The sequence below is a fragment of the Malania oleifera genome, chromosome 6, assembly GCF_029873635.1.
Source record: "Malania oleifera isolate guangnan ecotype guangnan chromosome 6, ASM2987363v1, whole genome shotgun sequence".
In the NCBI taxonomy this organism is placed as follows: domain Eukaryota; kingdom Viridiplantae; phylum Streptophyta; class Magnoliopsida; order Santalales; family Ximeniaceae; genus Malania; species Malania oleifera.
This window is the reverse complement of record NC_080422.1, coordinates 39,264,914-39,288,631: the sequence shown is the minus strand read 5'-3', so window position 1 is coordinate 39,288,631 and position 23,718 is coordinate 39,264,914. Positions and strand designations below refer to the sequence as shown.

At 35.3% G+C, this 23,718-nt stretch overlaps 1 protein-coding gene across 5 annotated transcripts in view; it reads right to left on the bottom strand.

The window, feature by feature from the left end:
* The window catches only part of LOC131157539 (vacuolar cation/proton exchanger 3-like), an 84,669-nt gene that overhangs the window by 38,868 nt on the left and 22,083 nt on the right, over positions 1–23,718 (bottom strand). For all 5 annotated transcript variants that reach the window (XM_058111769.1, XM_058111772.1, XM_058111774.1 and 2 more), the window contains 3 exons: positions 10,557–10,712; positions 10,431–10,471; positions 10,088–10,300 (listed from right to left, as the gene is read on the bottom strand). In XM_058111769.1, the coding sequence (XP_057967752.1) occupies positions 10,088–10,300; positions 10,431–10,471; positions 10,557–10,712 (410 nt within the window). The remainder of the gene's footprint in view (positions 1–10,087; positions 10,301–10,430; positions 10,472–10,556; positions 10,713–23,718) is intronic.

Here is a 23,718-nt window from a genome sequence, read left to right as displayed (position 1 = left end):
ATTATTATTAGTTGTTATTATTATTACTTTTATAATTTTTATAATAATTATTGTCCCTAAAATAATAATTAATTTTATTTATTATTGTTATTATCTATTTATTATTATTATTTTAAGAGTAATAAATATCATTTCCATTGTAATTATTATTAATTTTTATTATTATTTTAATACTTTTTACAATTTTTGTTAAAATAATAATTATAATTATTTTTGGAATTTTTATTATTATTGTTCTTGTTGTTGTTGTTATTATTTTAATAGTAATAAATATTATTATTACTTGTTATATTGTTATCGTAATTATTATTAGTTGATATTGTTTCTTATAATAATAATAATAATTCATATTATTATTATTTGTTGTTGTTTTTGTTTGATTATTATTTTTCTATTATTTTAATAATAGTGATTGTTATTGATGCAATTAATATTTTTTATAATAATTATTAACCTTAAAATAATTATTATTTTTGTCTTTCTCTATTGTTATTGTTTTTGCTGTTATTGTTATTTTACAATAATAAATATTATTATTTTTATTGCAACTATTATTAGTTTTTTTGTTATTTTTATGATAATTATAATCATTTAAATAATTATTATCATTATTTTGGCCTTTTTATTATTAATATTGTTCTTGTTATAATTATTTGTATAATAATAAGTATTATTGTTATTGCAATTATTATTAGTTATTATTTTTATTATAATAGTAATGATAACTAGTATTATTAGCATTTGCTGTTGCTTTTAGAATATTTTTTATTATAAAATGAGTATGATTCCAGCTCAGACAAGCTGGAATCATCATTGGCGGAATGCGATTCTGCCATTTGCAGGAATCGTATTCCAGCCAAAATACAATTCTGCCCATGATTACGTTAATTTTGGCCTGAATGCCCTTTCCATCAAGTTTGCTTTCATTATATAGAAGAGATTTACATAGTTGTTGCCTGATTTTCAGCACTTAAATGCTGCCAGATTTTCAGCATTATTTACAGCCTAAGCGGCATTATTTACAGCCTAATTGCCGGAATTATTTCCATTAACATCCCCCCTCAAATTGATGCTGGTAAATCAAGAAGCATCAATTTGTCAACCAGGAACTATTCCGGTGCCAAGAAAGAGCTTTAATGAATATGTATGCAGTTTGGCGTTCGGTGGAAATGTGAGGAAGAGTAATCACTTGTTTGTCAAAGGATTCACGTATGGAATGGCAATTGACTTTGATATGTTTCGTACGTTCATGGAAGATAGGATTAGCGACGATCTAAATAGCACTGTTATTATTAGCATGAAGAGGAGTGGAATGAAGTTGAGAAAAACCAAGTTCACCCAATAACCTACGAAGCCATGTGATCTCAGAGCATGTGGAAGACATAGCACAATACTCAGACTCAGTTGAGGACTTGGAAACTCTATCTTGCTTCTTACTCTTCCAAGAAATGAGTGTATTGCCTAAGAACATGCACCAGCCAGTAACAAACCGACAAGTACCCGCACATCTGGCCCAATCAGCATCACTATACCCCACCAACTGTAAGGGAGATTCCTTAGGAAAGAACAACCCGCGTGTAGAGGTGCCCTTCATATATCGGATAATGCAGTGGACAGCGGCTAAATGAAAATTTGGGGGGCCTGCATAAATGGACTGACTTGCTGCACAGCAAAAGAAATATCAGGACGAGTAATTGTTACGTAGTTCAAACTCCCAACAAGCTGCCGATAAAAGGATTGATCTGATAGAAACTCGCCTTCCTCTTGACGAAGCTTAAGATTTACCTCCAAGGGAGTAAGAACAGAATTACCCGATTGGAAACCAGCAAATGAAATCACTTCTTGCGTGTATTTGTGCTGGTGTAACAACATACCAATCGGAGTAAGCTGCACCTCAAGGCCAAGAAAGTACTGCAGGAGACCATGATCTTTCATGTAAAAAAGGCCTTGAGATGCTGTTGTAATTGCTTAATTAACTCAGTATCAGAGCCAGTAAATACAATGTCATCAACATATACCAGAAAGAATACAATTCCTCCAAAAGTCTTGCGAAGAAAAATATAGGAATCAAACTGACTCTGAGTAAAATGAAAAGCAAGCAGGGTAGAGCGAAATTTATCAAACCCTGCACATGGAGCCTGTTTCAGTCCATAAAAGGATTGGCGTAGCCGAAAAACCTCTAAGGAAGATGTAGCAAACATGCCGGGAGGTGGAGACATAGATTTCGTCCTTCAAATCCTCATGTAGAAAAGCATTCTTCACATCCATCTTCCAAAGAGACCACCCCTGCGACGCAGCAAGTGCCAAGATAATCCGCACAGTAGTCATTTTGGCAACAGGTGCAAAGGTCCCTTCATGATCAATACCATACTCTTGCCGGTTACCAAGAGCCACAAGACGGGCCTTATATCTGTCCAGTGACCCATCAGACCGAAACTTGACTGAGTACACCCATTTACAACCGATAGGTTTGACACTAGAGGGACAAGTCACAAGATCCCAAGAGTGATTATCTTGAAGAGCTTGAATTTCTTCTTGCATGGCCTGCTGCCAACATGCTTGGGTGGCTGCCTGGGTATATGAGTGAGGAACAGAAACAATGTCGAGAGTAGCAGTAAGCGAGTTATGAGGAAAACTATACCTATCCGGTGGATGTGTAACCCGGGTGGAGCGCCGAGGAACTGCAAAATCAGATGACGGATCAGTGTCTGGAATGGTCGTTGAATAAGGAGGAGGACGTCGATGATACACCACACCTAGTTTAAATTGCTCAATAGAAGAAGAAGAAGAAGACATCGTCAAAAGTGGGAAGAAAAGTAATACGAGTATCAAAAATAACGTGAGACTGAAAGAAAGATTGATTTTCAAAGAAAATCACATTCCGAGGGATCCAAAATTTCTTTGCATGAGCATCATAACAAACAAATCCTTTCTGAGTAGGACTATATCGCATAAAGGCACACATGACAAACTAGGCAGCAAGCTTGTGACGCTCAACAGGTGGTAGATGAACAAAACAAACACACCCAAAAGTATGAAAGGATTGATACTCAAGAGATAGGCCAAATAATCGAAAATAGGTAGAATCATAATTTAGAGTGGCAATAGGCAAACGATTGATCAAATAGACAGCAGTAGATAAAGCTTTTACCTAGAACTTAGAAGGTACAAAAGATTCAATCAAATAAGTACGAACTACATCTAAGAGATGACGATTCTTATGCTCAGCGACTCCATTTTGTTGAAAGGTAAAAGGACAAGAACACTAAGAAATGATCCCCTTTTGCTCAAGAAAATTCTAAAAAAAATGAGACATGTACTCCCCCCTGAGTCAGAGCATAAAGTTTTGATACAAGTATTGAACTGTATCTCAACAAACACAACAAATTTTTGAAAGGCAAAAAACACATCAGCTTTAGAGCGGAGAAAATATATCCAAGTGAATCGACTATAATCATCAATAAACGTCACAAAATAACAATGCTGACCATGAGAAATCACAGGATCACACCCCAAACATCAGTATGCTCAATCTCAAAGCAATTAGAAGCACGACTACTATGCGCATGAAAAGGTAAAGTTTTACTTTTACCAAGATGACAAGTAGCACAATCAAAAGATACAGGAGAAGAAGAAAGGAATCTTTATTGCCGAAAAAACCATGTTTCATAAGATGAGCTAAGACAACAGAATTAGGATGACCCAATTTCTTATGCTAGACTTCATTATTATTGGCAGTAGCCGTATAAGCAAGAGAAACAACATTAGGAATAGAAAAATGTAAAGGGAATAAACGTCCCACTTTAGGCCCCTTTGCGATCACCGTCCCCGAAACCTGATCCTGCACAAGACAACCACCATGAGAAAAATGAACATCACAGTTATTATCTACCAATTGTCCAACAGAAATCAAATTGGTGGACAATCCAGGAGAGACAAAAACATCGCGAAATGAAGAGCCCAAATTACCAATAGCAGTAATTGGAAGAGTACTACCATCAGCAATCTAAATATTTTACATGCCTCCATACTGACGAACACCATGGAGACACGTCATATGATTAGAAGCGCCCGAATCAACAATCCAAGAAGTTGAGTTAGTAGTCGTACCTTGCAAGCCTAAGGCCATAAAAGCAGACACAATCATCTGTTGGACCATTGTTGGTGTGAGAACAAACAAGTCAGAGCTTATAGTGGGTGGTACAAGACTAAACAGCAACCTGAAAAGCTTGGGATTGAAGATTTTGAGGCCGCACTCGACAGACATTGATAATATGGCCTTCTTTCTTGCACTAGTTACAAACTTTCTTAGGACAGTTACGAGCAATATGACCAAACTCCTTGCAATTGAAACTTGCAACTTGTTCCTCCCTCTCCCTTGTGCTGCATATGCTACATTCACAGCCTCAGAAAATACCCATCTGACTAGATAACCGTTGTTCCTTAGGCAATAAATCTCCCAAACAAATATCCAAAGAAGGAACCAAATTACAGTTCAATAAATTGGCTCGAGCAAGCTCAAATTCAGTCAAAGTTTCATCAAAAACTGATCGCGTTGACTCTCAGCATGAACTGCTTGAAGAGCCGCGAGTGTCGTAGTGGGGAACCTTAGCATGAACAATAGCAGAATACTTGCTCCAAAGATTAATAAAACCAGAATAAAATTGTTTAATAGGTAAATTACCTTGACTGTAATTACTAATTTCCAACTCCAATTGGAACTTCCGAGCACTGTGGTCTTGGTGGTAAATACGCTAGAGATAATCCCACATAGCCTGAGCCATAGTAAAACAGCGAAGATTGGTCACAAGGTGAGACTCAATCATCCCCAACAGCCAAGAGATCACCTTAACATCCTTAACCTCCCATTGTGCAAACTCCTTTTCATCAGTGGGAACTTGAGCAGAACTATCAATATGATTTGATAATTCGTTCCCTTTCAAGATCAATTTAAATTGGAATTCCCACCTAAAGGAATTCTTTCCAGTAAATCGAACAATAGCCTTTTCAATAGACATGATGAAAGACACTAAAAAATAATAATAATAAGCCCAAGCAGTCAACCAAATAAACAACAAGCCTAACTCAAATCAGGTCCAAATTCAAATAATAAGAGGTCCACAAACACAACCAGATTACAAAAGGCCAGCTCAAATTTTTTTAAAAAAAAGACCCAAATCAAACACGAAAGCCTTACTCAAAATAACTGCCCTATGTGAAAAACGACACAGCAGAGGAAGAAGCACAGCACCTTTTTCGATCACACCAGGAGGAGTCGAAGCTGCTGACCACCACAGAAACAGCCAACAGCCACAAAGATGCACAGCCACCACGAGAAAAACACCGAGATGAGTAGCCCGCAACGAAGGACAGCGTGCACAACTAAAAAAAAATTCCGGCAGCCCCAAAAAAAACTCAAAACCACCAAAGTGGACACCGCAGAGAAGGCGGATGCTCACAGAAAGCAAGAAAGAACTTGCTGAAACCAAGAGAAATAAAAATAAAAAATAAAAATAAAAAAATAATAATAATAATAACAGCGATGAGAATCGCACCCAGTGATCAAGACCAAAACAACGAAATCAGAAGAGGGACTCTGATACCATGTTAATTTTGGTCTAAATGCCCTTTCCATCAGGTTTGCTTTCATTATATAGAAGAAATTTACATAGTTGTTGCCTGATTTTCAGCACTTAAATGCTGCCAGATTTTCAGCATTATTTACAGCCCAACTGCCTAAATTATATCCATTAACAGATACCACAAACCAAATGCAGGAATGCAATTCCATTCTTGAAATTTGATTCCATTCCAAGCCTGACTCCACTAACCAAATAGGGTGTTACTCTTGGAAATTCAGTTTCTCAAAAATCGGTTTGTGCTGGCGATTCTTTTCTCAACAAAATCTGTCCATTAGATGTTAGCTGATGACTAGCTGCAGCTTGAACGATGTTCTGCTTCATTCATATACATACATACATATATACATATATATATATATATATATATAGTTGACGTTCAGCTGAGAAGGCGATTGAAATACATATATTGAGAAAAAGCTTACATGATACTTCCTGCAAGAGCTTTTATTTCCATTGTATTTCTGGCTCATTACAGCTTACTGCAATATCATCCTAATAAGTTGAGACTATCATGTCTCTCTAGTCTAACTGATTTTGAACAAGAATAGTATTGAGTGACCTAGAAAAGAGGCACTAGAAATTTTTCTATCATTTTTAATAGGCGTGTTTTCCCAAGTGGACTGAGAGCCTTGAGTGCAGGTTACACTGACTTTGGCTAGGCCAAGAGAGGATTGAGTAAGAACTGAACTGGTTGTCCTGTTTCTATCACCCTCAAAATCAAAATGGTAGTCAATTTCCATCTCACATACGTCTCACATAATTTTTGTCAAAATTTCAACAAACCATCCGAAATGTGTCAAAAAATCTTGAAGTTTTAACGGAACTTTATCAATATTTTAACTATAGAATGAAATTTCCTTGGAATTCAAATGTGAAAGTTTTAGACACAGTGAAACTTTCTCTCTTAATTTTTCTTTTTTTTTTTTTTTAGAAACAAAAGATTATCACAAAGGCATTAACCGAAAAAGTTTAATATACATATCATATTACACGTATGTTTAATACACACATTATATTACAACTATTGCACCTCATACACAACATAGATGTATTTAATTCATAACATATTAGTCCTAAAAGTTGCATTATTATCTATTAACCATTTCTAAAGTTTCATAAAAAATTCATGTTTTACTACTAACGTCCATCATGTTTTCAAATCGAAATCAAAATTGACATTGAAATCAAAATTTTCATTGAAACTTTTTCACTTTTGGAGCATCGATTTTTTAATTGAACCAAGTGTATCTTAATGTAATAAGTTAATTGATCATGGTGAAACGCTTGGTGAGTTGATGTAGGTTTGACCAAACCACTATATATTTGTTGTCTCTCTTGCTTGTGATTTCTTTTATTATTTCTTTATTGTGCTTTTCATGGTTTGATTTACAATTCCACAACTATATTACTTGCATTCAACTTTTGTGATTGAATTAAAATTAAACTCTCAATTTGGATAAACAAGTCAAATTTTTAAATCCAGCCAACTCCCCCCCCCCCCTCTCTCTACTTGGGTGCCTTGTACGGACCAACAAACTTTGTTTTTGTTTGCTAATCAATAGATATGATGGTACATGGATTTTCTTTGGTTTCTGTGTCTGCATGTTCTTTTTCTGTAGTTAAGAAATTATCTGCTATGGCTATTAGTCATGGACAGAAGAGGGTTATTTGTTCTTGTCACACAACCTGTGTGGGTGCATCTATTGAATTCCTATTAAGTGAAATAGCTAGATGTGTTGTAGCACTCCAAGTGTTGGAAATTTATTTGCAATGGATACTTATCTTCTAGAAGACTGTACCGTGTTTGTTAGCTACGAGCCTACGCTACAACTCATGTGTGTGCATCTATTGAATTCCTACTATGTTATATAGATGGACGTGTTGTAGCATTGTGTCTCATTTGTGCATGAGATTTTGTGCAATTTGAGCAAGTAGGGATTCTGTCTCCCTTGGGTTAAAGGCTCTAAACCTTCAGAAGGTGTCCTTGCTTACGTGGTTGTTGTCCAAGCTGGAAATTGGCATTTTCTTGTTATAACCGCTTTAAGGAGTGGTTGCTCAAGCTAGAAATTGGCACTTGTTCAAGATGTAAATTGGAACTTGTTTGACATGGTATTGCTACGTTAAAATGATATTTGAATGTGTTCTATTTGGATGTCTTGTGATGGTATTCCAGATAATTAGATTACTTAGAATATGTTCATGACAATAGTGTATGTTCATGCATGTCAAAATCACATATTTAACATGATGAAATCCTCGTATGAATAAGAATGGATTGAGGATGTCTACTGAGCTCTTGATCACTCACCCTATTTCCTAAACAATTTCAGGTTCAACTGAACTGAAGGAAAGCCCATGCTGAGTTTTCCGTAAGTATGTTGGCAAGAAACAAAGCATGTATTTTGTTAGTGAACATATTTTGTCCAAGTATGAAATAGAACTAGTTTTACAAGCAGAAAAAATGTTGCACATAAAGTACGCACAATTTAAAGAGGCTGGTGAATGTAAATCCTCTCTTGATTGCATAGTGGAATACATATACGTAGTTGTTTTCAAACAAGTACTCTTAATTTTCTAGCTTGCTAATTGTACTCAAATGGTGCCATTTGTGCAAAATCTTTTATTTCCTATGCCTTGTGCCTCCATCAGATTTTGGATGGAGTCACAGCCACTCAGCAATAGAAATAGGTGCATGGCAGTTTGCCTACTCACAGCCAGTCATAAGTTGAGTGCTAAGGTTTGATATACATTGTCAGCCTACCACCTAACAACTTAAACTTCTGATCAGGTGGTGATCTAACATCATGTCAGAGTTTTTGTTAGAGAAGGACCAAGGTAACCAGTGGTTTCCCCCATTACATCTATTGCAGTGCACTTCGTTCTGTTTGTGTTCATCCACATGTTTAAGTTCATCTATTTGCCTTTTCACATGCAAGGCAAGGCCACATGAGAGTGGGAGTGTTGAATAGCTTGATATGGTCCCACTACCTAATAGCTAAATCTTTTAGGTAAAGTGGTAATCTAGTAATATGGATGTGTAACCATTTTGAAATCAGTTTTTGAAATTTTGAAGAATTTTGAGAATTAAAATTCAGGGTTCTTACCCTTGGTTGCCAGTTGCCACATGGTGCTTCCTGCACTAGAAAGAGTAAAGTTGTTTGATCTTACCCAAGCTTGCAATGTGATCCTCATGATTGCAAAATTGTCTTTAAAATTAGCAAATTCATTTCAAAAATATACAGATAGACCCCAAATCCAACAAATTAATGTATTAAATGATTTAGTGATATTTAAACAACTTACAACGACAACAGGAAAACCTTAAGTCTCCATCATGTAGCATTCGCTAAATCCTACTCTGTTGTTTTTCTTGACACAGATTCACATCCTCAAAAAGTTAGAAGGCCATCAATCCTTCAACGCTTTCTCAAAATTTCTACTTCTACCCATAACCCATCCCCTTCTTATTACTTCTAACCTCTAAACAAAATGCTCTAGTGCAATATCTAGTCAACATAGCACATGCTCAAACCATTTTCAATGCCCTGCTAGACCCTTTTTTTGTAAATATAAATTTTTTTATAAAAAAAATAACAATAATTAAAAACTTTTTCACATCATTGTCCCAGGATAGTGATCAATAATTAAAAACTTGTTCACATCACTGCCCCAGGATAGTGATTAAATGATAGATGTTAAAGCCATCCAATCCTATCAACTTCATATGTTATCCTTCATACGACTATATGAGAGAATCATTGTAACTGAATGTTCTAAAGTCTTCTAAATATCTCATTCATTAAACCTAAAGATTGAAATGGAAACAAGAAGCCAAGATCAACTTCACTTCCCAATAAAGGAGAATGACATAACAAGACACTCCTTCCGCATGGTCAGAGTAGTAATGCACCTAACTACAATAAAATAACAATTAGGGTTTATAAGAAGCATATATCTTCGGCAAGAAGCTTTTTTTTCAATAGTGCTTCCAAGAATATATTTGATTTAAATTTTATTTCCATGATACTTTCTAACAAAATTCATGGGAAATTTTCAATGAATCCAACTTTAAAAATTATAAGATTTATTACTATTTTGGGTCCTACCATATATGAGAATTGGGTTTCACACCTTTTAGAAAAAAGAAAATCCACTCGAAAATATTTCTTTCCCTCTCTCACCAAGACACGCACCTACACACACAACCTCTATTACTTACCTTTGAACAATGTATGTTTTTATGCCTACATATCCTTACCTCACTGCCTCTATATTATACTAATATTATAAGAATAACAACCACATCAACACTCTTGAGAAAATAAGAATCATGTGTGCTGGTATTCAACCCAAAAAAATGGTACAAGAGTAGAGTAGAGAAGAGAAAAGAAGGGGAAAAAAAAACTTAGAAACCCAAATAGCTAACTAGATAGCAAGCAGCTCACCTCATCAACAAGTCTGTAAAGATTTGGTTGACTCTTAAGACGAAAAAATAAGTAGCCCGCATATGCCACAAGCATAATACAGCTGCTAAATCTTGAAAGAGATAACTCCGACTTCCCAAAATGCACCTCTGAGTGTGTAAAGTGAAGCACAGCAGGAAATGTTATACCCATAACAGCCATCAACAACAATCCAGAGTTAACCAGGGATGTTGCCTGTTGCAAAGGAATCCCACTTTAGCATTTAGTTCTATGCATTTGGAGGGGAAAAAAATGGAGAACTCACTCAGCAGTATAATTTATGAGGAGTTGAGGACATAATTCAATCATTAAACGAGAGTCTTACCTTATTGAACTCCTGAACTTTCTCATAATGAATGATCCCACCTGTAAAGAAGACACAGCAAGCACTAACAACATTGTCAATGCCTCATGGATTCCTGAAAAAATTCTCATGATAAATAGCCCCCACCTGTAAAGAAGGCACACCCAAGCACCAAAAGCATATTCGACAAGATTGACCCAAGTAAAGTTTGTTGAACCACCCTAATCATCCCATGTTTCAATGCATATATTGAGATTATCATTTCTGTTGCATTGCCAAATGTCGCACTTAAAAGGCCGCCAACTACAGATCAAGAGCAAAAAAAAAATCATGATAACAAAGCAAGTCCAGGTAAATTGAAATATGAATAATCCAAAAGACCATTGATTAGCTAAAGTGCTTTAGCCAAAGAAACAGAAAGAAAAGCTACTGCATGTGTTTGTCAATATGGAACCCAAGAAGATATCAAAAGTAAATAAAAAATATCAAGTAAATTTTAAATGGATATGGAGAACAAAGAAGACCATATAGGTGAAGTGTCTTAGTCAATGGAAAGAAGAAAGGCTCTCTCTTGACATCTAAACTAACAGATAAAAGGGCTCTCATAGAGTAAATTAGAGCATCTTCTAACCATCAGATTACACAGTTCCCATAAGCTGAATACTTAGCTGATGTACCATGAATCCACCTTGAAAGTAATTAATGGACTAAAAGGGTGTCCTCGGGCCATAAAGCTCCCTGCTTGGTGAGGGTAGGGGGAGAATCATCACACTATTTCCTCGGACTCGAACCCGTGACCAACCGGTCACAAATGAGCAACGTCATCGTTGATCCGAGGCCCACCCTCTAATTAATGGACTAAAAAATATATACGTAATAATTTCTACATCCTTTACCCTTTAATGAAATATCTCTTCTTTTTTCTAGGAAAAAAAATAAAGTAATTGAAAACTCAAGACAGCTCTGCTTTAGGTAAGTCATAATTCTAATACCAATTACTTTAATTTCTAAAAATTCTGCTGCAGTTTTAGTTGTAAAAAAAAATTAGGAATTTATTAAGAACTAGAACTAGATAAACCATCATTGTGTGAAAGCTTTCAGAAGGTAGAAATTTTGAGACTGAGATTTAGCTAAAGTATTAAAACAGCAGAAATTTAGTACCAAAGATACAGAGTATGAGAGGGAGGGAGGGGGAGAGAAAGATCTGGCTCACATACAAATGGCTTCACCTATATTTTCTAATATTCAAATGACAAAAGACACCCACTTAAGACTCTCCCTCAAACTAGAGCTGATGCAGCACAAGAGCCATTCCTATCACGCGTAATAGGGGTTAACCACGAAACAAGAATACTAACCAAACAGAAAATTTTTGGTTGAACCCAAACTTTAAAAAAATTAATCAATAACTGAGGTTCACCTAACAAATAATTTGGATTATAGAACATGGATAAACCAATCCAAACTGATAATCAAAAATATGCATTTTACATTTCATACAAATAAAAAAAAAATGCACACCCCAAAATAAGCAAATTCTGTCACATGCAATAAACTTGTTGAAAAATCATAATAACTAGAGAACTTAAAGAAAAATGCTCGGTCTCCCATTCTATTTATAATGATCTCATAACACATACGCATAATGCCCTGAACAAGCTTGGCTCGTGACACAATGACATGTAGTAGCTAAAGAGATGCGCTAACATAAGCTTGGCCACCGGAAAGAAGGCATGGAATAGCCCAAACCATACAACTAATTAAACCCCTTAGCTAAAAGTTTTGCCTTTAAGCAGGCAACAAAACCATAAGGATTTACCATCATAATATACACCCAAGGACCCCTAACCATGCACTTATCTGCAAGAAAATGCACAGGCATCCAAGTATCATTAGTCCTGCATCTCTTCATCCAAAGCATCTCCGACCAAAGTGAGACAAGGTATCCAATACAAAATTTGGATAAGAATAGACAATAAAGACAAAATAAAACAATAATAGGAGAGAAACAATATATATATATATATATATATATATATAGACTATATATCATGGTTTTAAATAACGGTCATGGCCATATGTAACACCATTATGTAACAATTTTTGGGTTCCCTATACCATTACACACCGTGAAATTAGTGAGAAGAAAAATCACAGCAATAGCGGCCATTACGGATGCAACCGTTACATGAAGACCGCTACGGCTGTTATGTAACCATTAGAGGACTATTACACAAAAAAGGTTTTTTTTTTTTTTTAATTTTTCTTTCCACTTTTATTTTCCCCCCTTTTCATAAATCATTCTTATATATGATGTGGCAAAAGGGGGAAAAAAGATTATAATGAGGATGATAATGATACAAAATTTTCTATTTTATTATAAATACTCACAATAGATGCAGTAGCTAACACAAAATACTAATTTGTCAGGAAAATATTTTATTTTGATAATATTAACAGTTTGAAATTTATGTTCTATATTTTTCAACTTCAACCTTCTTTTCTTTCTAGTTACTGTATATTTGTATTATTTGTATGTCTTATGTATCTAATAGATTAATAATGGGTATAATGAATTTTGTTTTATTAATTAATTTATCACACAAAAGAACAATGAAAAAGTATAAATATGCACACATATAATTTTTCTATCAATGGTGGTTTAAAACAAATATAAATTTTTTGCCCCTTACCGAACATCTTAGTTTGTTGAACTAAAGGATTCAAAATACAATAAAACTCTTTCTAAGAAGGCTTAAAAGCTTAAATCATGCAAATACACCAATATGAAAAGATTGTGCGTGCTTGAAAAAAATTCACGGTCGTTACACCCACTTCTTCTTATGTAACATCCACTACTCCCACTTCCTGTTACTGTTAGGTTATGCTACTGCTAGTGCGATTAAAAACTATGCTATACATAGACTATATATAAAATTACAAATAGTGTATATCATTTTATAGACAAAAATAGCCTTAACTTTTAAAATAAAGACTAAAACTCTTACAACATGTAATTGTGGCTAAAAATATCCTTATTTGCAAATGTAAATTCCTATTAAGACGAACATCCCTAAAATAAGTAAATTTCCATACTGTAGATGACCAAATATTCTTAAAAGAAATAATTTTCTATAATACATATATGAAAGTAAATTCAATCAAATTAGATAAAATTACATTTTGGGTCTAAAAGTTCATTTTTGAACTTAAAGAAAAAATTTTCATTTAGTTACAAAATAAATTAAACAAACATTATATACAGATATCTACATCTATACCTATTTTATTATAATAAATCAATAAAAGTTTGTTAGATTTCTAGGGAATAAATTAGGTAATTCTATTTTTTGCAAATAAAATCTGAAATTACTATTTTAGATTCTAGTATTTTCTGTTTCCTATTTTCTAGCCTAGAGATCTGCTGATTTGATTTGCTGATTTTGTGGTGATTTGATTTGCTGATTTTGTGGCCTTCTTAATTTGGTGGCCTTCCTCTACTATTTATCTTGTAATCGTGTCTCTTGAAATTTAATAAGAATGGTTATTCTTCTTCTCAAAAACCCTTCATGGTATTAGAGCCTCGTGCTCTTTTTCTATTTTGTTCTTTCTTCTGATGATGTCATATAAGTCGGCGATGATCAGCACCCAAATAAATCCTACCGGCTCTTCCGATACTTCTGAAACCGTTCCGCCCAATCCCACTATTCCTCCCAAGCCTGTATCTGCCAATTACTATACCCAGAATTCAGCCCTTTATCTCCCGTTACAAAACTCAATGGGAAAAACTATCACGAGTGGGCTCAGTCCGTAAAATTGGCGATTGATGGCAGAGGCAAAATGGGGCATTCAACTGGCGAAATATCGAAATATGCTACTGGTGACCCTAATCTAAAAAAATGGCAGTCTGAAAATTCTCTTATTATTGCTTGGCTCATCAATTCCATGGAACCTACCGTTGGAAAACCTCACCTATTTCTTCCCACTACTAAAGACGTCTGGGAGGCCGTTCGAAATCTTTATTCGGACCTGGAGAATTCTTCTCAAATATTTGAGTTGAAAACTCGACTCTGGAGATCCAAGCAGATTGATCGTGATGTTACTACTTATTACAACGAATTGGTAACGTTATGGCAAGAACTTGATCAATGTAATGATGACGTTTGGGAGAATTCGAACGACCATGCTCGCCACAAGAAGAGAGAGGAAAACGATAGGGTTTACATGTTTTTAGTCTGCCTTAATCGGAGTTTGGATGAGGTACGAGGCCACATTCTCGGCAGGAAGCCATTGCCCTCTATTCAAGAAGTTTTTTTCTGAAGTTAGACGTGAGGAGTCAAGGAGAAAAATCATGCTGCGCAGCACCGAACCTAGTTTCAACTTGGAACCTGAGAGCTCTGCTCTTGTGTCAAGAAGTGTTGATTCTGACAACGACGGGCGTAAGAAACCGTAGCGTGAGCATTGCGAAAAATTGTGGCATATGAAGGAGACGTGTTGGAAGCTTCATGGTAAACCAGCAAATTGGAAGCCAAAATCCAAACGTGACAGTCACACCTACCAAGCCACTGCTGAAGAGACTCAAGAACCTTCTACCAACTCGGATGCAATCCCTTTTACCAAGGAGCAATTAGAGCACCTATACAAATTGTTTCAATCTTCAAAACTGTCCTTAACTCCGTCTTGTTCTTTGGTACGGAAGGGTAACTCTCTTGCTACTGCATTTTTAGGTGTCATTCCTAACTCTATTCATTCTTGGATGATTGATTCTGGCGCAACTGATCATATGACTGGTTGCTCCAAATTGTTCTCATCCTATAGTCCGCGTGCAGGCAATAAAAAGGTCAAAATTGCAGATGGTTCAACCTCAATAATTGTTGAGATAGGAACTATCAAACTCACTTCGTTGTTAACTCTCCATGATATGCTTCACGTTCCCAATTTGTCTTGCAATTTGTTGTCCATCAGTAAAATTACCTCTGATCATCAATGTCAAGCTAATTTCTACTCTTCTTATTGTGAGTTTCTTGACCATGGGGAGGATGATTGGCAGTGCCAAGGAAAAATATGGACTCAATTATTTTGATGATGAACCTAACTCGAGTAGAAAATGTCAAAGTACATGCTTAAATTTTGTTTTTGTTTTCAAAGATAATGATATCAAGTTGTGTCATTATAGGTTAGGCCATCCAAGTTTTCAATATTTAAAATACTTATTTCCCAATTTATGTCGGAATAAAAGTCCATCTTCTTTTCAATGTGAAGTTTGTCAATTTGCTAAACATCATGGTGCATCCTTTTCCACCCAACCCTACAAACCAACTACACCATTTACTGTGATTCATAGTGATATCTGGGGGCCATGTAGAACATCTACGTATTATGGCAAAAAATGGTTTGTGACCTTTATTGATAGTCACATGAGATTAAGTTGGGTTTATTTGATGAAGGAAAAATCTGAAGTGGAAACAATTTTGAAAAAATTTTACACCATGGTACAAACACAATTTCAAAAAAATATTCAAATATTGCGGGGTGATAATGGTCGAGAATATTTCAAAAACATTTTTGGGCCAATTTTTTCTTAAAAAAGGAATTATTCATCAAAGCTCCTGCGTCAACACTCCGCAACAAAATGGTTTGGCTGAAATAAAAAACAAACACTCATTGGAAGTAGCTCGAGCATTTCTTTTTACCAATCAAGTACCTAAATATCTTTGGGGTGAAGCCGTTTTACTGCTACATATCTCATAAACAGATTGCCTAATAAGGTGTTAAGCTTTTAAACACCTTTTGATGTTTTTCATAAGTTTATGCAACAAATCAACTTTCTTCTTCTTTATCACTAAAGATATTTGGTTGTACAGCTTTTGTTCATATTCATAGTCATAATCGAGGAAAACGTGAACCCCAAGCCCCAGAATGTGTGTTTGTTGGTTATGCTCCACTCAAAAGGGGTATAAATGTTTGAACCCATTTCCAAAAACACGTTTGTTACCATGGATGTTACATTCTTTGAATTACATCCCTATGTTATGCCTCAGCTTCCCAGGGGGGAACCAAAACAAAGATTTGGCTGTGTTTCATGATTTTTTTTCCAAATTGAAGACTCGCAAAATGATCCTTCTCCAACTTTGATTATTCAATCTTAAAACCCAAGCTTTATTATACCAGGAGAAAGTGAGTTGAGTTTTTCGATACTGAAAATGCAAGTCTTCCTACAGTGCCATCTCATGATGTTCATAATCCTATAAAGTGAGTTGAGTTTTTCGATACTGAAAATGCTGGTCTTCCTACAGTGCCATCTCATGATGTTCATAATCCCATAATGACTAACAAAGGAGAAATAGAAAAAAAAAAAAAAAAAACACCACAGTGTTGGTACCATTTGACATTGTCTACTTGCGACAAAGGGCAACTTGAAAGAAAGGGTCTTCCAATCCTTTACACTATCCAGAATCTGTAAACCCTCCAAGTAATGTCCTTACCGAGCCTTTACCTCATGTTCAATGCATTTCATCTTCGAGTTCTGAGTCCTCTAGTTCTGAACCTGAGTCTAGTTCCAATCAGGATTTCGATGATTCTAAACTTCCCATTGCTGTCAAGAAGAGTTTGAGGTCTTGCACCCAACATCCATTGTCCAATTATGTGTCATATGAAAATCTCTGACCTGCTTTTCATTCTTTTACCTCACAATTTCTTGTATGTCGATTCCTCATACTATGCAGGATGCTCTCAAAGTTCCTGAATGGAAGGAGGTTATCTTTGACGAGATGAAAGCTCTTGAAAAAAATGGCACGTGGGAGTTAGTTGATCTATCAAGAACAAAGATAATTGTAGGATGCAAATGGGTGTTTACAATCAAGTATAAATCTGATGGTTCTCTACAACGGTATAAAGCTCGATTGGTCGCCAAGGGATTCACTCAGACCTATGGCATTGATTACTTGGAGACATTCACCCCACTCGCAAAGCGAAACTCTGTAAGAGTTCTTTTGTCACTTGCAGCTAATCATGACTGGCCTTTGCAACAATTGGACGTAAAAATGCATTTCTCAAAGGAGACCTACAGGAAGAAGTGTAAATGAATGCACCTCTACGATTTGGTGAAAAGTTTGGCACAAAGGTGTGTAAACTGAAGAAGTCCTTATATGGGTTAAAACAATCACCAAAAGCATGGTTTGAGAAATTCACTCAGTTTGTTAAAAGTCAAGGGTATACTCAAGGGCAAGGTGATTATACGATGTTTATAAGACATTCACGGGATGAGAAGATAGCGATACTGATTGTATATGTAGCATGGTTTTAAATAACGGCCATTACATAGCGTAATGGCCGATACGTAATGGAAATCGGAGGGCCCGAAACCGATACGGGCCGATAATGCGGTTTGGAAAAAATTCATGGCCGTAACGGCCGTTCCGGAGGCGTAACGGCACGTAACGGCCGATACTCCAACTTTACACGTCGTAATGTCCGTTACGGACCATTACATGGCCGACAGGTCGCAGATTCGCTGAAGGCTTTCTGCTGCAGGCAGCAGGCAGCAGCACTGCTTTCCCCCTCTCCCCAGTCCCCACACCCATCTGCCATTCAAAGGGTAAAATGGAAAGTTACAAACTGACCTTGAAAATTTGTTGGCCTTCGGAAATAAAAAGGCTTCGAAGCCTGAGAGTGAGCACACCGAGGCTACCGAGCAGATCTACTCAGAATTGCAGACTTCGCAACCTTCCAGGACTCAGAATTGCAGACTTGCAGTTCCAAGCTTCCAGCAACTTGGCGAGTCACCGGCGACGGTGACAGGTCTGCAGCAGCTCCGCCAGTCGTCGCAGTCGGCACCTTCCTCCGCCAGTCGTCGCAGTCGCCACCAGCTAGCCTCTCGATTTCAGCTTCGGAGGCTCGGAGCTTGGAGTCATCGCTGCTTTGTGCTTCGCTCCTTCAACTCTTCGAGGCTCCTCCGAGTTCCCTCGAATCCCTCCCCTCTCTCGGTCTGACTCGACTACCAGGCCTCAGCGTATAAGACACTCCAACACCCACAGCACTTTTCTTTATGTTTTTTTTTTTTTAAATTATATTTTGTTGTAAAATAGGTTTGTTAAATTGAATTAAAAAAAAAAGTAATTTAATAGAGTAAAAAATTAGAAATCATTAATAATTAGGTAAAATAAAATTTTCTTAATTTATAAATATTTTAATTGTATTATATTTTTTGAAAGATAATTATGAAAATTAATTCCATGACAGAGCAAGCAATTATTAATATTATATAATTAATATTTTTTAAGGTTAGTAAATAATTAATATTTACCAATAATAATTGAAGCCTTTTTTATAATAATATTTGAATATCAATAATCCACTACTGCATTCACCATCTAAACAAAGCATTAAAATAATGTATGTACACAAGACATCCATGTGATGGCATTTTATATTATCTAGGCTTAATTGAGCTCTATTTTTCACCATTCTTAAAGAATTCCAAGGAATACTCTGCACAATTATTATAATATTTAGTCTTAGGATTTGCCAAACTTATAGAAATAAAATTAATTCATGGCACCAATTGGCTAACATACTATTTATGTCAGCTGGACAAAGTGGTCATTTTGATAAAGAAGATATCATATTCACTCCCATCTATTGAAAAAATATTAAATAATATTCATATTATAAAAGAAAAAAAAATTAAATAACATCTGTCACCCATTTTATGTTACATGTGTATCTACTTGCCATTTCTTGAGTAGGGTGACCCTGTTTATTAATATTTTTTAAGTTTTAAAACATCATTTTGACCTTAAATTTAAAATTAGGTAAAATAAATGTTTACATCTATTTTTTGTTTTTAGTTATCAAATAAAGTAAAAATTAATAACTTAATAAAAAAAAATTAACCTAATAGTTAATACATTAATAAATTTGATTTTTACTAATTACTACTGGAATTTGTAGAAAAATTTAATTTTAATCCATATACTGAGAAAATGCTTAAAAAATTAAATAGTCAATTTGTAATGTATGGATCTCTATTTGTGATGCTATGATGTATATGAAAGTAGAGCAAAAATCTTTTTCACCTGTTAATTTCTTATAGTTATAAATGAAAATAAAATCAAGCTATAAAAAATAATGAAAATATCTTTTTAAAGATAAAGGAATATATTTTTTTTGTAATAAAATATCTAATATTTTATAATTTTGTTTATTTAAATATAAAAATAATAAACATTACTTATTATTTTTAATCAAATATTATACTTATTTTTACGTAATAAGTATTTAAAATTAGGACTATTTAGTACTTATTATTTAATATTTACTAAATTACTAATTATATTATTCCTATCATTGTAGGAAGGTTGTAACTTTGTATTTTCTTTATATTTTGTGTAGAGATCATCAAATTAAGTCTATCAATATGTCATGTGATAGAGGAAATGAAAACTTACCTAGTGAGGATATTGGATGGCATTTTGGTACTGCGGTAGACGGTAATAGACATGTTATTATGTGTAAGTTATGTGGGAAGATAATCAAAGCGGGCGTTACACGCTTGAAACAACACTTGGCACATAAAAAGGGTCAAGTAGCTGGATGCTCAAATGTGACCACACAAGTAAGAGAACAAATGATGAAACATCTACAACAGTATGCTGAGAAAAAAAGAGATAAACAAAAAAGGCAAGAAGAAGCAGAAGCCCAAATTAGAGGAGATTTTGAGAATTTGAGCGATGAAGAAGACTTGGAAGAAGAAAGTATGAGATTTGCTCGATAAGAAAGCATGCGATCACAACAACAATGGGAAGAGAGACAAAGATTTCTAGCAAGAACAACTGGAAGGGGTAATATTTATGAAGAGGGAGGTGGCTCTGACAGTGGTGCTACCAGTGGTTTCAATAGAGCAGGAGCTCGATCTTATAGTAGTCGAGAAGCTGGAGGTAGTGGACGACAATGGATCAATCCTGATGCCCTTGAAGCTAGACTAAAGGCAATGGATCCTATTTTAGAAAGAAGCAAGAGTGCGAAACAATCAAAAATCAATACAAAGTTACTGAAAGGTTTAAGAAGTAAATTAGGAAAAGCAGTTGGAAAATTCCTAATTTATAATCGGATTCCAGCGAATGTAGCTGACTCTCCATTTATGCAGCCTATGCTTGATATTGCTGCAGAGGTTGGAAAGGGGGTGAAGGGTCCATCACCCTATGAGATATCTGAAATTTATTTGGAGCAAGAGTATCAAGAAATGAAAAATTATATAACTTCTTTTGCTGGAATTTGGAAGGAGAGAGGTGTAACACTTATGTGTGATGGTTGGTCAGGACCAACTAGAAAACACATTATAAACTTTTTAGTTTATTGCGATAGAGGCACCGTGTTTCATAAATCAGTTGATGCCTCTGATGTGCCAAGCAGAACAGCTGAATATTATTTCAGGTAATTTTCTAATTTTAATTGTATATGCAAATAGTATTATGGACTTGCATGTTTTTAATTAAATAGTAGTAATTATTGAATCTATAATTTCATTTCAGATTAATGAACGAGGTGGTTGAAGAAATTGGAGAGGAGAATGTTGTCCAAGTAGTGACTGATAATGAAGCTGCAATGAAGGCAGGAGGAAAATTATTAATGCAGAAGAGGCCCAATCTCTATTGGACAGCATGTGCAGCTCATTGCATAGACCTTATTCTTGAAGATATTGGTAAGAAAAGTAACGTGAAGAAGGTCTTAGAAGATGCAAGAACAATAACCTCATTTATTTACAACCACACATGGACAGTGAATTTCATGAAGAAATTCACAAATAATAGAGAGTTACTTCGCCCTGCCATCACTCGATTTGCCACAAATTTCATTACTTTGGAGACTATTGTCAGGCATAAACAAGCACTAAGGGAAATGTTTACATCTGATGCTTGGAAAAACTCAAGGTGTGGAATGGCAAAATCAGGCCCAGCATATGATTCAAAGAAAATTATCTTAGGCAAAGAGTTTTGGCAAAAGGCCTCTGATATAATTAAAGTGCAAGAACCCTTGGTGAAAGTTCTTAAATTGGTTGATGGTGATGAAAAACCAACCATGGGCTTCATATACGAGGCAATTGATAGGGCGAAATTGGCCATTCAAAAAGATTGCCGGTTTTACAAAGACTATTGGAAAATTATTGACAACCGGTGGAGTTTTTAGTTGCACCAAGATTTGCACGCTGCTGGTAAGTGTAAATCAAATACAATTTCTTATTATTTTAACTTTTAAATTATGCATAGTTACATTAGAAAACTATTGATTAATATGTTTCTAAATTTAATTGTAGGGTATTTTTTGAACCCACAATTTCTTTATGGTGCCCCACCCTCTCCTGATGTTGCTAGAGAAGTCATGGATGGAGTTAAAAAAGTGATAACCAAGTTGGTACCCGATATAGATACTCAAATTCAGGCTATTAATCAAGTAAGTATTGGTTCCATTAAATTGAATAATGAATTGTTCTAGTATTCTATAATACTTTCAAGAATAATTATTAATACATCTAATTAATTAATTATATTTCACAATCATCCTTTTTTAGTTGTTGCTATATCGAGATAGGCAGGAGACTTTTGGAACCTTGTTGGCTCAAAAGGCAGTGAAACAAACAAATCCTGGTAAATATGGCTACATAGCTAAATAATGGAGAATTACTCTATTTTCTCTCTTTGTGTTCAAATTTGACTTTTGAAATACGCTATACTAACATAAAACTCTTTTTAATTATTCATGCAGCTGAATGGTGGATTCATTATGGCTTGTGTGCTCCTGAGCTCCAAAGAATAGTAATTAGAGTTCTTAGCTAGACCACATCAGCTTCGAACTGTGAGCGTAATTGGAGCACCTTTAGCCTCATCCATACGAAAAACAAGAAATAGATTAAAGTACATGAGACTACAAAAACTTGTTTTCGTACATTACAACATGAGGTTAAAGTTAAGATGTACAATGAGAAGAAGCCAACGAGAAATTGAAGAGGGTTTCAATCCTATCAATTTGGACTACATTTTCGAAGAAGATGATCCTTTAAGTCAATGGTTAGAGGAGAGAGAGACACCACTACTCGACGGTCAGGACAATTCAAATTGGTTAAATGAAGAGGTTGGTGGTACTACAGAAGGAGGTGATCAACCACCAATAAACGCGCATAATGATTCAAGTTCAAGCCCTGAACGTACACAAAGTGATGACAATCTTGGTTTGAGCCCACCAAGTGATGATGATGGTAATAGTGGTGCTGGAGCTGGGGTTGGGGGGGGGTGGCAGTGGTGGTGGTGGAGGCGGCGGTGTAGAATATAATTATGGATATGATACAGGGACATCATTTGGAAGGGATATATATCCTTCTGATCCTTATGGACTACATGACATACCTGAAAATTATGACTTGGGTATTCCTCCAGGGAACCAATCTTCACAACCCAAGAGAAGAAGTGCTCGTGGTGACCCTAGCGATTCTACTGAAGATTCATATGGTGTGGTTTGTAGTTTTGGCGACTTTGGTTTAGATGGTTCATCATCACAATCATATGGATCTCATCCAGCATATCCACATTATGCATCTCGTGACTCACATTTTTATCCCAGTGGATCAGGAATCTCGGGATCTAGTGAGTCTTCTTCTACACACTACCCAGAGCCAGCCCCTGCCCCAACTTATAGACATTATTCAGGAGAATTTTCATCACCAGTACATTTTCAAGAGCAACAACCAAATGACGCAAACTTGGGTTCATTCAACTATGTATTTCCACAAGGATGGGGAGATAATTTCCCATCCCAATCTCAAGATACAGATGCAAATTATGGAGACCCTCCACGTCATTCTTTTTGGTGGTGACATGTGTTATGTTATAAATTTGTAATATTGTATCCATGTATTTTCAACTATTTATTGATATTTGATATTAATCACTTTTTAAATTCATGTATGGGTAATGTGTATATTGAGTATTAAGTCTATTGAGTATTGATTCATTTTTAGTAACTTTATGACTTTAATTAATTGATTCTTACATTTCTACATCTTTTTACTCATTAAAGTAATGTAAACTATAAAAAAATATGCTTTTTTTTGTAAACAGCGCACTAAAATTAATATAAAAATCATAATGCCTATTAAAAAGCATTTGTAGGTTGAATGAAAGCCTTCAAAATTCATTAAAAATCATGTATTAATGGATTTCATGCTTATTTTTTAATTTTGGCATGGTTGTGCATGCGTGAAAAAAATTCACGACCGTTACGCCCGCTTCCCGTTACGTAACACCCGCGTCTCCCG